Source organism: Macaca thibetana, chromosome 17 (assembly GCF_024542745.1).
Source record: "Macaca thibetana thibetana isolate TM-01 chromosome 17, ASM2454274v1, whole genome shotgun sequence".
In the NCBI taxonomy this organism is placed as follows: Eukaryota; Metazoa; Chordata; class Mammalia; order Primates; family Cercopithecidae; genus Macaca; species Macaca thibetana.
In genome coordinates, this window is record NC_065594.1 from 1543249 (window position 1) to 1558943 (window position 15695).

The window sequence follows — 15695 nt, forward strand, 5'->3', positions numbered from 1 at the left end:
CCTGTAATCCCAGCGCTTTGGGAGGCCGAGACGGGCGGATCACGAGGTCAGGAGATCGAGACCATCCTGGCTAACACGGTGAAACCCCGTCTCTACTAAAAAATACGAAAAAAAAATACTAGCTGGGCGAGGTGGCAGGCGCCTATAGTCCCAGCTCCTCGGGAGGCTGAGGCAGGAGAATGGCGTGAACCCAGGAGGCGGAGCTTGCAGTGAGCTGAGATCCGGCCAATGCACTCTAGCCTGGGCAACAAGCAAGACTCCGTCTCAAAAAAAAAAAAAAAAAAGAGAAAGGGTTAATTTCATGGGTGCAAATGGCATGTCATTGTTTTGACTTCTTTGTTGGTGACACTGAATATTTATGTAGGTTGTTAATCAGTTGGATTTTCTCTTTTATGAATTGTTTATGTCCTTGGCCCATTTATCTATAAGGTGAGTGAGTAATATTTAAGTTGTTGTTAATGAATTATTAATTTATCATACTAGGCATAGTCCCCAGTCAGTCAATTTTTCTGAAAAATCGTTTCCCCTGTTATTCATTATAGCATTTTTAAGCAGAAATTTCAGATTTTTATGAAGTCAAACCTAAGCCTGTTGATCTTCCACTGATTCAACACTTTCAGTTCTTCCTCATCCAAAGAACTGATTAAAATTTGCTTAAATTTCTCATAGATATTTGTAGTTTTTATATGTGATTTCTAAACCCGTATGGATTTTATGTAAGAAATTCCATGAATTCTGAAGTATATAAAACTGTTCATCCTTGCCTCCCCCACTGTGCAGATTCAGAGTGTTCATCTTTTTGACTTACTATTTCTTCCTAACAGAGATAGCCAGTTGAATAAATGGATGACTTTAGTACCTTAATTTTATTTTTCTCAATATTAAGCCAGTAAATGCTGCTCTGAGGGTAGCATACTAATCAGTTTTAAAATTTTGTATCATTTTTGTTGTTGCACAGAGATATATACGTGTGTGTATGTTTCAGAAAGATATTTACTGAAAGTTGGATTCATATAGCAGTATTAACTGTATTTTAAATAATAACTACTATTTGGTTTTCATTTTAAAGGTTACACGTATGTATACATTATATATACACACACTTATAGGTACACATATATCTTCATTTAAAAAATAGGAGAACAGATGAGCCAAAAGTCTCCATATTGTTACCAGTTATTTAAAATTTGATATGTTTATCTTTTTCTATTATGCATATACACAATCATACTATATACTTTTTGCATGTATTTGTTTACATAGTGCTTAGGTAGACTGTAATATGCAGATCACTCTCTAAAGATGTATCTATTCTGAATTAAATAAGAACCAATATGAATTAGATTTAAACAAGAACCACATTAACTGTGAATTAATGATTTAGAACAAATTACTTAAAGTTAGTTCCCCAGCTAATTTCCTTATCTGATAGCTTTAAACAGTGTGTATTTACAATAGAGACTCATCTGAGTGGCCAAACGCACTTTGTGGACTATTTGAAAAATCACAGTGGATTAGAACTTGAAATTTGCATACCCTCGTGTTCCCTGAATCTCCCCTAGAAGATGCGAGTGAGAGACAAATTAATCAGAGTAATAACCATTGTAGGTTCCCCCTAGGAAATAGCTTATGTTGGTGCCATGTAAATATGTAAGCTATGTGTTTGTCTTTTTTAGGAAGTCGTGCGGTTTCTAGATAAGAAACATCCAAATCACTATCGAGTCTATAATCTATGCAGTATGTACATTACTCTATATTTGCTACTGTAGATAGAAAACAGATTACTGTATGTAAGAAGATGATTTTGTGTTTTTATTGCATTTAATCATAAGTATTTGGTGGTGGCAAGGAATGAATTTAAAAATCCCCATCTTGGACTGGCCCCATTTAGTAGAAGGAGTTAGCCCAGCAGCACAAAGCACCCTGTGAAGGAGGCGGCTTTGGCAGGACCTGTGAGGCTGGAGTGGAAGCAAACCATTTTAGGGAAGATCTCTTCTAGCAACATTAGGTTTAGGAAAATCTTTCGTTTTTCCTGCCAGATTGTGTTATGAGGACATAGACGATTTAACAAATGAGTCCTCGGCCCCATCCGCAGTGGGCTGTGATGAGAGCAGGACCCTAGATGGGAGAAAAGGAAACACTCTGGAAAATAGGCTGTAACCCAGCTTCATACTCTCTCTCTCTCGACTTTTCCCTCTACCTGTATACTCAATAGACATTTTCAGGGGGCCATCATTTTGGTCAGCTACATTTGCCTCTTGTGTGGTTTCTAACTGCCCTGCAATAATATGATGAATGGTCTGCTAGAAAGTTAAAAATTATACTTATGAAACAAAAATAGTTGAGTTTGGGTTACATGAGATGGATAAACCACTACCATCCTTACGTTTTTGAGACCCCGTGTTTATTTTAGAGCGGCAGGAGCAACTTGGAAAGCTCTTTTTGAAGATAGATAAGGAATTCTAACAAGATATGTTAACTTATTTATAAGTTCATCATTTATTATGTTATTCCCTATAGAGATATGACACACATATTATTTATTTTAGGTGAAAGAGCTTATGATCCTAAGTACTTCCATAATAGGGTCAGTAGAATCATGATTGATGATCATAATGTCCCCACTCTACAGTAAGTTTTATGCTAAGTTGACTATCAGAAGAGGGCTAAATATATTGGGTTTGATTTTTTGAAAATATTTTAACTAAAAGTCTTAAACTTTTGAAATCAGTGAGATGGTGGTTTTCACCAAGGAAGTAAATGAGTGGATGGCTCAAGATCCTGCAAACATCGTAGCAATTCACTGTAAAGGAGGCAAAGGTAATAACATTTTCCTTTTTATTTCTCCCTTTCTAAAGACATGGAAATATAGATAAAGTACAAGAACAAAATACATATTGCTATTAATACGTATTAACAATTGTTAGCATTGTAAAATATTAGCTCCAAGACTGAAAGAAGGGGAGGAGAAAGGAAAGAGGAGAGGAGGAAGGGTAGGCGATAGGGAGAGGAGAAGGAAGGGAAGAAAGCAGGAAAAAAGAACTAAGGAAGGTTGAGCATATTTTCCCTTGTTTTCCTAGTATTTGGATTTCTTTATTTTTGGTTTGCCAGTTTGTATCTCTCAAAATACAAACAGTCTTTAATTTTAGAATGTCAGAGTACTTTTATTTAAGGCTGATCTTTTTAAATTTTTAAATTAACATAAAAATCTATTTATGGTGTACAATATTATGTTTTGATGTCTATAAACATTGTGAAATGGTTAAATCAAGCTAATTGACGTATGCATTACTCCACATGTTTTTGTGGAGTAATTTAAAATCTACTCTCTCAGCAGTTGTCAAGTATATATTAACTATGGTCACTATGTTGTACAATGAATTTCCTGAACTTATTCTTCCTAATTGAAATTTTGCATCCTTTAATCAACATCTCAGGCTGGGCGCAGTGGCTCACACCTGTAATCCCAGCACTTTGGGAGGCTGAGGCAGGTGGATCACATGGTGAAGCCCTAGCTCTACTAAAAATACAAAACATTAGCTGGGTGTGGTGGCATGCATCTATAATCCCAGCTACTCGGGAGGCTGAGGCAGAAGAATCACTTGAACCCGGAAGGCAGAGGTTGCAGTGAGCCGAGATCGCACCATTGCACTCTAGCCTGGACAACAAGAACAAAACTCTATCTTAAAAATATAATAATAAAGTAAAAACCAATATCTCTACAATTCCCCGAGTTTTGTCCCCCCCAGCCCCTGGTAACCACCATTCTACTCTCTGCTTCTATGAATCTGACTTTTTTAGATTCCACAAATAAGTGGGACGTGCAGTATTTGTCTTTCTATGCCTGGCTTATTTCACTTAGCATAGTGTTCTCCAGGTTCATTCATATTGTCTCAAGTGACAGGATATCCTCTCAGGCTGAAGAGTATGCCTTTATTTGCACATGCCACATGTTCTTTATCCATTCCTCCACTGATGACATTTACATGGACTCCATAGCTTGGGTATTAGGAATAATGCTGCAGTGAACGCAGGAGTGCAGATTTCATTTCCTTTGGATATATACCCAGAAGTGGAATCTCCAAATCATATGGTAGTTCTATTCTTGGTTTTCTGAGGGATCTCAGTGCTGTTTTCCATAATAACTACTAATTTACATTCACACCAACAGTGTACGAGGGGGATCCCTTTTCTCTACATCCTCACCAACTCTTTTGTCTTTTTGTTAATGACCGTTCGAACAGGCGTGAGGATATCACTTTGTGTTTAATTTGCTTTTCCCCGATGATTAACGATGTTTAGCATTTCCTCATATACCTCTTGGCCACTTGTGTGTCTTCTTTTGGGAAATATCTTTTCAGGTTCTTTGCCCATTTTCTAGAGAAGTAACTTGTTCTCTTGCTATTGTGTTGTCTGAGTTCATTTGTTTAAAAAATCTGTTAAGCTGTTATCGAATGTATGCTTTATAGATATTTTCTCCCGTTCTGTAGGTTGTCTCTTTACTCCATCAGTGTTTCCTTTGCTGTGCAAAAGCATTTTAGTTTGATACAGTATCATTTGTCTACTTTTTCTTTTGTTGCCTATGCTTTTCAGTCATATCCAAAAATATCTTGTCCCAGACCAATGTCAAGAAGATTTTCACCTATGTTTTCTTCTAGTAGTTTTTCAATTTCAGGTTTCACAGTTAAGCATTTACTTTGAGTTGATTTTTGTATATGGGTGAGATAGGGTGTAATTTCATTCTTCCACCAGTGGATATTCAGTTTGCCTAGTATCGTTTATTGAAGAGACTGTCCTTTCCCCATCTTGGACTCTTGGCACCTTTGTTGAACATCAGCTGACTATAAATGCATGGATTTATTCTGGGCTTTCTGTTCTGTTCCATTGGTCTATATGTCTGTTTTTGTTCCAGTAATATTAAGGTTGTTCTTAAACTTTGTGAGAACTGTTAGATTAAGGGAGCCAACAGAGATGCTATTTCAAAAATTATACTGGAATTTTTATAGTCTAATGATACAAAGAAGTTGACATTGGTGGGGTTAAAATGGGGGAAAAAGCCCCATTTTGTAAGTCCAACCAATTTAATTTTAGCTAGATTTTCTCTCATTCAGGTTTAGGCTTTAAATAATCATCTAAGCATATTTCACAATTTTTGACAAGCATAAATAATTACATTTTTAGTGGGCTGTAAATCAATTTTTATATCAAATTCCAGGAAAACGTAACACTGTAAACTGACTTACATAATTCAGTAAAATCAAGTTTTAGTCTTATTGGCTAGTTTCAAGCGCATTAGTTAATATACAGGTTCTGTGTTTAGCTCTACAGATTGGAATATTGTATATAAACTGGCAGTTTACAATACCATAGTTAAATTAAGAATATAGAGGCTGAATCATTTGAAATGGGCAGTTTTTAACCATCTTTTGCTTTAAAAGTGGCCATTTCACATTGCCTAACCTAAAATGTTATTATTCAAGAAGTTAGCATCAGTTTTCTATTAACTAATGCTAATTCCTTGCTTGAAGGAAAGCATTCATTTCAAATTTGACTTTTTTCTTTTTTGCTGAGAGGGGGTTTACATTATTCTGTGTTCACAGAATATTTTGTTGATATTGTTAAAGGTTGTTTAGAGGGCTATTATTCAGCTGGTATGTACCAGAGCAGCCTCTTTTTTTAAGTGCTCATTCATATTAGTCTTGTGTCTTCTGTGGTTGCTGCCTGCAGGTTACCAATAGTATCATGATAGTAAACATATTTTATATTGATTTATAGGAGTTCTTCAAAGAACCTGAATGCCAATTTTTCTTAGTGTTACAATTATATTCTCCCAACATGTTGCCTTTTAAATTTGATTGTGATTTATTTTGTTGTACAAAAGTTTGTAAATTTTTGTTTTGTTTTGAGACATGGTCTCACTCTGCCACCCAGGCTGGAGTGCAGTGGCACGATCTCGGCTCATTGCAGCCTGAACCTCCTGGGGCTCAAGCGATCCTCCCATCTCAGCCCCTCTGAGTAGGTGGGACTACGGGCGAGCATCACCATGCCTGGCTAATTTTTGTATTTTGGTAGAGACAGGGTCTCACTATGTTGCCCAGACTGGTCTCGAACTCCTGGACTCAAGTGATCCACCCACCTCAGCTTCCCAAAGTGCTGGGATTACAGGCATGAGCCATCGTGCCTGGAGAGAAGTTTGTAATTTTGAATGTAGTAAAATTTGTTCATCTATGTGTGTGTATGTATTTCATGCTTTTCTGTCACATTTAAGAAATTCACCCCGATACTGATGTAGTAAAGATATTCCACATTTCTTCAAAAATATTCAAGTTCCATTTTTAATATTTGGGTCTTTAATCTAATTGGAAGTTGGGGGAAGTATTTTGTTCATATAGATAGCCAATTGCCCTAACACCATCAATTGCATGCTATTTTGTTCTCCATTAATTCGTAATTCCTCTCAGTAATATACCAAGTTTCTATACATATTCAAAACTGTTTCTAAGTTCTCTCTACCACACTTTTGTGATTATTGTAGCTTTATAATATAGTTTGATAAAGGCACAATAGTCTTGCTCTCCTTGGAACTTAATTATTATGTTCAATTTTAAAATGATTTTGTGAACTGCCATAATAAAACACTTTTATGATTTTTGTTGGAACTACATTGAATTTATAGATTAACTTGACAGAACTGACAACTTTTTTTTTTTTTTTTTTTTGAGACGGAGTCTTGCTCTGTGGCCCAGGCTGGAGTGAGTGGCGCTATCTTGGCTCACTGCAAGCTCCGCCTCCCGGGTTTACGCCATTCTCCTGCCTCAGCCTCCCGAGTAGCTGGGACTACAGGCGCCCGCCACCTCGCCTGGCTAATTTTTTTGTATTTTTAGTAGAGACGGGGTTTCATTGTGTTAGCCAGGATGGTCTCGATCTCTTGACCTCGTGATCCGCCCGTCTCGGCCTCCCAAAGTGCTGGGATTACAGGCTTGAGCCACCGCGCCCGGCCAGAACTGACAACTTTGAGATATTGAGTTGTACATGTGAATTATCTTGTTCATTGTTTAATAATATTTTATACTTTTTTTATCATGTCTTTCACATCTTTTCAAAAATTCATTCCTACACAAATTGTGACTGAAAATGGAATCTCTTTTTTTCTATTACATTTAGGTTGTGTCCAGTTTTTACTGTGATAAATAGTGCTGCTTTTTTTTTTTTTTTTTTTTTTTTTTTTTTTTTTTTTTTTTTTTGAGATAAAATCTCACTGTATCACCCAGACTGGAGTGCAGTGGCATGATTTCAGTTCATCGTAACCTCTGCCTCCTGAGTTCAAGCAATTCTCGTGCCTGAGCCTCCCAAGTAGCTGGGATTTTTTTTTTTTTTTTTTTTTTTTTTTTTTGAGACAGAGTCTAGCTCTGTCGCCCAGGCTGGAGTGCAGTGGCGCGATCTCGGCTCACTGCAAGCCCCGCCTCCCGGGTTCACGCCATTCTCCTGCCTCAGCCTCCCGAGTAGCTGGGACTACAGGCGCCCGCCACCTCGCCCGGCTAATTTTTTGTATTTTTAGTAGAGACGGGGTTTCACCGAGGTCTCGATCTCCTGACCTTGTGATCCACCCGCCTCGGCCTCCCAAAGTGCTGGGATTACAGGCGTGAGCCACCGCGCCCGGCCAAGTAGCTGGGATTACAGGCATCCACCATCACACCCAGCTGTATTTTTAGTAGAGATGGGGTTTTGCCATGTTGTCCAGGCTGGCCTCAAACTCCTAACCTCAAGTGATGCGCCTTCCTCTGCCTCCCAAAGTGCTGGGATTACAGGCATGAGCCACCGCGCCTAACCCAATAATACTGCTTTTAAAAATACACATTTCTTGTTGCACATACGGCCACATTTTTGTTGAGTATATACCTTGGACTAAAATTGTTCTGTCTTAGGGTAATGAATCTTGAGCTTTACTTGATAATGTCACCTGTTTTCTAAAACAGTAGTACCGATTTTTACTCCACTGGTATTGTACACTTCAAGCATTCCATGTCTTCCCCAATACTTACAATTCTGAGTATTTCTATTTTTAGCCTTTGGGGGTTTGTGTGATGGCATCTTATGGTGGTGATCATTTGCATTTCTGTAATTACTAATAAGATTGAGGAAGTTTTCTTAAGATTATTAAGTATTTGGATATCCTTTCTGTAAAGTAACTTTTTAATTTTCTTAACCATTTTTCTCCTGGTTTATTCATCCTTTTTCTCTTGATTGTAGGAATTATTTATGCATTCTGATTTCAGTTCTGTTATTGATCATAAATGTATTCAGGAAAGCTTTTCTGCTCTGTGATTTGCCTTTTCTCTCTCTCAGGAGTATACTGTGGTTGACAGAAGTTCTTAGTTGTGTTACCGTCGTAGGTATCATGCTTTCCCTTTATACAGTTTGTGCGTTTGTGTCCTGATTAAGACAATTTTCTTTGAGTTTAAAGGACATTTTACTACTATGTTTTCTTCTAGAAGGTTCATTCCTTTTAAAATTGATTTATGTGTGTGGTGTGAGGACGGCATCAGGTTTCATCTTTTTCCATGTATGGCTATCCAATTATTCCAGCACACGGGTGAGAAGATTTTCATTGCTTTACTACCCTGCAGAACATGAATCTGTTTCTGACCTTTCTGTTCTGTTCATCGATTTTTCATCTGTGTGCCAACAGCACAACTATCTTACTGTAGCTTTCTAATACGTCCTCATTTCCAGTCATGTGAGTATAACCATCTTTTTCTTTTTCTTCACAATGGTTTGGGTATTTTAGGTCATCTACATTTCCATATAAATTTGGGAATCAACTAGTCAAATTACACACACTGGATAGAAATTTGCTTGGAATTGCATTGAATTTATAGACTGGGGAGAATTGAATTTTTACAATATTGACTCATCCAACCCATGAACAGAGGTGTTCTCTCATTGAATTGGGTCCTCTTCAATTTCTCTTTACAATGCTTTCTCGTTTTCTGTGTAGAAAGCTTGCGTATTTTTGGTGAGATTTATTCCTAGACTTCTTTTGTGATTAAATGACATCCCTTTAAAATGTTTATTTTCTAAATGTTTTTTGTTGTTTTAAATGCAGTTCATTAATTAATCTTGCAATTAGCAACTTTCCTAAACTCACTTTTTTTTTTTTTTTTTTTTTGAGGTAGGGTCTCATTCTGTCACCCAGGCTGGAGTGCAGTGGCACGATCATGGCTCACTATAGCCTCAACCTCCCTGGGCTCAGGTGATCCTCCCATATCAGCCTCTTGAGTAGCTAGGACTGCAGGCAGGTGCCACCATGCCCAGCTAATTTTTTGATTTTTTTGTAGAGATGGGGTTTTGCTATGTAGCCCAGGTAGGTCTCAAACTCCTAGGCTCAAGTGATCTGCCAGCCTCAGCCTCCGCCTCCCAGAGTGCTAGGACTGCAAGCCTGAGCCACTGTGTCCAGCCTAAACTCACTTATTAGTTCTACTAATTTATCTATAGATTCTTTTGGATTTTATGGTACATGATTATGTCATATGAAAATAATAAATTGTATTTTTTCCATTTCAGTCATTTCTCTCCCCTAGCACTGGCTAGAACCTTTAGTACAGCGTAAAATTACAAGTGGCAATAGCAACCATCAACATACAGTTCCATTCTCAAAGGAAAAGCTTTCAACATCTCTCCAATTGCTTTATGAGTGTGTGTGTGTGCGCGCATGCGTGTGTGTGAGAGAGCTACCATTTATCAGATTAAGAAATTCCTTGGCTGGGCGCCGTGACTTATACCTGTAATCCCAGCACTTTGGGAGGCCCAGCGGGGCAGATCACTTGAGGCCAGAAGTTTAAGACCAGCCTAGGCAACATGGTGAAACCCCATCTCTACTAAAAAATACAAAAATGTGCCAGGTGTGGTGGCGCATGCCTGCAATGCCAACTACCCTGGCTGAGGTGAGGGAATCACTTGAACCCAGGAGGCAGAGGCTGCAGTGAGCCAACATCGCACTGCTGCTCTCCAGCCTGGATAACAGAGTGAGACTCTGTCTCAAAAAACGAAACAAAACAAAACAAAAAGAAAGAAAGAAAAAAGAAATTCCTTTAGTTTACTAAGAGTTTTTTTTTAATCATGAATGGATGTTGAATTTTTAAAGATTTTTCTGAATCTTTGAGATGATAATTTTTCTACTTTATCCTATAAATGAATGTGGTTAATTACATTGATTAAGTGGTAAACCAACATATTTCTGGAATAAACGTAATTGTGCTGTATTATTTTGTTAAATAATCATTAAATTATTTTATTATTAAATTGCCAGATCCTGTTTGTTAATATTTTGTTTAGGATTTTTAAATTCATGTCATCTGGGCGATTGGTTATAATTTTCCTTCCTCATAGTTTTTTTCAAATCTTGGCTTTGTAAAATGAGTTAGATTTCATTTTCTCTGTTTTTATTCTCTGGGTAAATTTATGCGTGCTGATTTTCTTCCTTCTTAAGTATAAAGTGAAATTCACCAGTGAAGGCACATTGGCCTAGAGTTTTTTCTGGAGGGAAGTCTTTAAATTATGGCTCAATTCCACATATAGAATTTTTTAATAATTTTATTTATTTTGCCCATTTTGGTAGATTATAGTTTTCCCAGCATTTGTCCATTTAATCTAACTTTGAACTGTCTTAACATCAAATTGTTCACAATATCATTTTACCATTTTAATGTCTACAGAGGTGTTTCTTTTCTTATTCCTTACATTGCTTTCTTGGTACCTTCTCCCCTTTTTTCTTTTGATTAGTCTCACCAGGGATTTATCAATTTTACTAGTCTTTTAAAAGTACCAAATTTTTGGCCTTATTGGTGATCTCTATTTTTAATTTATTTTTTATTTCATCAATTACTATTATATTTCATATTTTCTTCTGCACTCTTTGGGTTAATTTGTTCTTTTCCTGACTTCTTTTTTTTTTTTTTTTTTTTTTTTGAGACGGAGTCTCGCTCTGTCACCCAGGCTGGAGTGCAGTGGCCGGATCTCAGCTCACTGCAAGCTCCGCCTCCCGGGTTCACGCCATTCTCCTGCCTCAGCCTCCCGAGTAGCTGGGACTACAGGCGCCCACAACTGCGCCCGGCTAATTTTTTGTATTTTTAGTAGAGACGGGGTTTCACCGTGGTCTCGATCTCCTGACCTTGTGATCCGCCCGCCTCGGCCTCCCAAAGTGCTGGGATTACAGGCGTGAGCCACCGCGCCCGGCCTTTGTTCTTTTCCTGACTTCTTGACATGGATAATTCTTAGCGTGTCGACCACTGTCTTTTCTATTTACCATTTAAGGCTACAAGTTTTCCCCAAGAATTGCTTTAGCTTCATCCCATAAATTTTTATTTGTAGTGTTTTTATTTTACTTAGTTCAAACTATTTTCCAGTTTTGACTGTGCTTGCTTTTTTTTGACCCATGAGTTTTGTGGAAGTATATTTCCTTATTTCCAAACATGAAAATTTTGTATTTATCTTTAAATTTTTGATTTCTGATTATATTGTGTTGTGGACACAGAACATACTATGTATTTTTTTTCTTTTTTAGTTCTTTGAAAATTGTTTAGACTTGCTTTATGGCCCAGAATTTGGTCGATATTATCAGATGTTTTCTGTACATTTCAAAAGAACATGTATTACGCATTGTTGAGAACAGCGTTCTATGTACATCTATTTGTCAATTATTTTATTTAACTCTCCTATATTCCTACTGACATTCTGTTTTCGTTTGATTGAATTTTAATAATATAATTCTTTCCTTCTCACCCTCTGTCATTACCTTGGAAGTCATATACTTCTTTTCTGTGTTTTTAGTAATTACTGTAAAGATTTCAACCTGCATCCTTGATTTAGCTATTAATTTTTATTTATGTTGAGCCTGCATCTAGAAATCTTCCTAAACTCTCTCATGAGATTAAGGAGTTATTCTACAGATTTACTTGCTACACTGACTTTCTACACTGGTTAGGCCTGCAGTATATTGTTAAACGGAAGCAGTGAACAGAGGGCATTTTCGTTTAATTCCAGGCTTTAAAGAAAATGCTGTCAATATTATGTCATTAATATGATGTTCCTGGTAGGTATTTTGGTAGATTCTCTTTGTTGAGTTAAGGAGGTTTCCTAGTTTTTGTGAATTTTTAAAGCCACAGGTGAATTTTAGTGAATGCTTTTTCCTGCATTATTGAGATAATTGTAAGATATGTCTTCTTTAATCAATGAATATGATAAATTACATTAATACAGATTTCTGATATAGGATGATTCTTGTACTCTTTTATTGTTTGTCTTTTAATGGGAAAAACACATTTGTTTTCTTTTTGAGCTTAGTTTTTTTGGTATAATGTAACTTTTATTTTAGATTCGGAAGTACATGTGCAGGTTTATTGGTAATATCGTGTGATGCTGAGGTTTGGGGTATGATTGATCACATCACCCAGGTACTGCGCATAGGACCCAATAGTTAGTTTTTCAACCTGTGCTCTTTTCTGCTGAGCCCCCTCTAGAACTCCCCAGTGTCCATTATTGCCGCCTTGATGTCCATGAGCACCCATTGTTTAGCTTTCACTTATGAGTGAGAACATACGGTATTTGGTTTTTTGTTCCTGCATTAATTTGCTCAGGATAATGACTTCAGCTGCATCCATGATGCTGCAAAGGAAATGATTTCTTTTTTTTTTTTTTTTCAAGATGGAGTTTTGCTCTTGTTGCCCAGGCTGGAGTGCAATGGTGGAATCTTGGCTCACTGCAACCTCCACCTCCCAAGTTCAAGCAGTTCTCCTGCCTCAGCCTCCCAAGTAGCTGGGATTACAAGTGCCTGTCACCATGCCCAGCTAATTTTTGTATTTTTAGTAGAGATGGGGTTTCACCACGTTGGCCAGGCTGGTCTCGAGCACCTGACCTCACGTAATCCACCCACCTCAGCCTCCCAAAGTGCTGGCATTACAGGCTTGAGCCACCGTGCCCACCCTGTTTTTTTGTTTTTGTTTTTGTTTTTGTTTTTTTAAGATGGAGTCTTGCTCTGTTATCCAGGCTGGAGTACAGTGGCGCAATCTCGGCACACTGCAACCTCCGCCTCCTGGGTTCAAGCGATTCTCCTGCCTCAGCCTTCTGAGTCACTGAGATTACAGGTGTGCGACACCACGCCTGGCTAATTTTTGTATTTTTAGTAAAGATGGAGTTTCACTATGTTGGCCAGGCTGGTCTTGAACTCCTGACCTCAAGTGATCTGCCTGCCTTGGCCTCCCAAAGTGCTGGGATTACAGATGTGAGCCACTGCACCTGGCCCATGGCTCTATTTTGAAGTATGTTCCTTTGATTCCTAGTTTCTTGAGTGTTTTTTTATTTTTTATCAAGAAAGATGTTGAATTTTATCAAATGCTTTTTTTTCTGCATCTATTGAGATGATCATGTGGTTTCTGTTTAATTCTCTTTGTGTGGTGAATCACATTTATTGATTTGCATGTGCTGGACCTTGTATGCTTGGAATGAAGCTTACTTGATTGTGAATTTTTTGATGTGCTGTTAGATTTGGTTTCCCAGTGTTAAGGATTTTTGTGGCTGTCTTCATCATTGAGATTACCCTTTAGTTTTCTTTTTTTTATTGTGTCTTTGCCAGGTTTTGGTTTCAGGGCGATGCAGGATTCATGGAATGAATTAGAGAAGAGTCCCTCCTCAATTTTTTGGAATAGTTTCAGTAGAACTGGCACCAGTTCTTCTTTGTATATTTGATAGAATTCAGCTGTGAATACATCTGATCTAGGGCTTTTTTGGTTTGTGGGTGTTTTGTTTGTTTTTTTGGGATGGAGTCATGCTCTGTTGTCCAGGCTGGAGTGCAGTGCCATGATCTTGGCTCACTGCAACCTCTGCCTCCTGGGTTCAAGAAATTCTCCTGCCTCAGCCTCCCGAGTAGCTGGGATTACAGGCACCTGCCACCATGCCGGACTAATTTTTGCATTTTTAGTAGCAACGGAGTTTCACCATATTGGCCAGGCTGGTCTCGAACTCCTGTTCTCATGATCCGCCCACCCGCCTCGGCCTCCCAAAACGCTAAGAGTTCTTTAGGTTTCTATTAGGTCCAATTGGTCAAGTGTTGAATTTAAGTCCAGAATTTCTTTGTTAGTTTTCAGTGTTTATGATCTGTGTAATGTTGTCAGTGGGGTGTTGAAGTCCCCTGACTATTGTTGTGTGGCTAAGTCTTTTCATAGGTCTAGAAGTATCTGTTTTATTAACCCACGTGAGCCAATGTTGGGTGCATATATGTTTAGGATAGTTAAGGCTTCTTGTTGAACTCCTTATCATTATGTAATGCCCTTCTTTGTCCTTTTTTACTGTTGTTGATTTAAAGCCTGTTTTATCTGTTTTAGGAATAGTGACCCCTGCTCTTTTTTGTGTTTTGTTTGTGTGATAGATCTTTCTTCAGCCCTTTACTTTGAACCTATTGGTGTTGTTACATGTGAGATGGGTCTCCTGAAGACAGCAGACAGATGGGTTTTGTTTTTTTAATCCAACTTGCCACTCTGACTTTTCTTTCTTTCTTTCTTTCTTTCTTTCTTTCTTTCTTTCTTTCTTTCTTTCTTTCTTTCTTTCTTTCTTTCTTTCTTTCTTTCTTTCTTCCTTTTTCTTTTCTTTTCTTTTCTTTTTCTTTCTTTCTTTCTCTTTCTTTCTCTCTCTCTCTTTCTCTCTCTCTTTCTTTCTTTTCTTTTCTTTTCTTTTCTTTCCCTTCTTGACAGACTCTCACTCTATCATCAGACTAGAGTGCAGTGGCACGATATTGGCTCACCACAACCTCTGACTCCTGGGTTCAAGTGATTCTCCTGCCTCAGCCTCCTGAGTAGCTGGGATTATAGGCATGTGCCACCACGCCTGGCTAATTTTTATATTTTTAGTAGAGAGAGGGTTTCACCATGTTGGCCAGGATGGTCTTGATCTCCTGACCTCATGATCCGCCCGCCTTGGTCTCCCAAAGCGCTGGGATTACAGGAAGGAGCCACTGCACCCAGCCCACTCTGTGACTTTTAAGTGGTTTAAACCATTTACATTCAAGGTTAATATTGACATGTGAGCTTTTCACCCTCTCATGAAATTGTTAACTGGTTTCTTTGTACTTTCTATTGTGTGGTTGTTTTATAGGGTCTGTGAGCTATGTAGTTAAGTGTGTTTTTATGATAGCAGGTATCATTCTTTCATTTCCATGTTTACAACTCCCTTAGGCATCTCTTGTAAGACTGGTCTAGTGGCGATGAACTCTCTTGGCATTTGCTTCTCTAGAAAAATGTTTCTATTTCTCCTTCAGTCATGAAGCTTAGTTTGGCAGGATATGAATCTCTTGATTATGATTTATTTTCTTTCAGAATTCTGAAAATAGACCCCTCAATCTCTCCTGGCTTGTGAGGTTTCTGCTGAGACGTCTACTGTTATCCTGATGGGGCTAACTTCGTATGTGATCTGGCCTTTTTCTCTAGTGCCTTTAGGGCTTTTTCTTTGACAGTGACCTTGGACAGTCTGGTGAGTATATGCCTTGGTAATGTTCATTTTTTATAGTATCTCACAGGTGCTGTCTGGCTTTATTGTACTTAGATGTCCATCTAGCAAGATTGAATACATTTTCTTGAATTATTTTCAAGAAATGAAATATGTTTTCCAGATTGTTTTCTTTTTCTCTTTCTCTCTAGGGAATACCA

General features: G+C 37.9%; 1 protein-coding gene across 1 annotated transcript in view; it reads left to right on the plus strand.

Moving 5' to 3' along the window:
• Positions 1 to 15417, plus strand: part of LOC126940801 (phosphatidylinositol 3,4,5-trisphosphate 3-phosphatase TPTE2-like) — a 52231-nt gene extending 36814 nt beyond the window's left edge. The window contains exons 7-10 of the mRNA XM_050766968.1: positions 1677 to 1737; positions 2550 to 2631; positions 2732 to 2820; positions 15366 to 15417. Of these exons, the coding sequence (XP_050622925.1) occupies positions 1677 to 1737; positions 2550 to 2631; positions 2732 to 2820; positions 15366 to 15373 (240 nt within the window). The 3' untranslated portion in view covers positions 15374 to 15417. The remainder of the gene's footprint in view (positions 1 to 1676; positions 1738 to 2549; positions 2632 to 2731; positions 2821 to 15365) is intronic.
• The last annotated feature ends 278 nt before the right edge of the window (positions 15418 to 15695 follow it).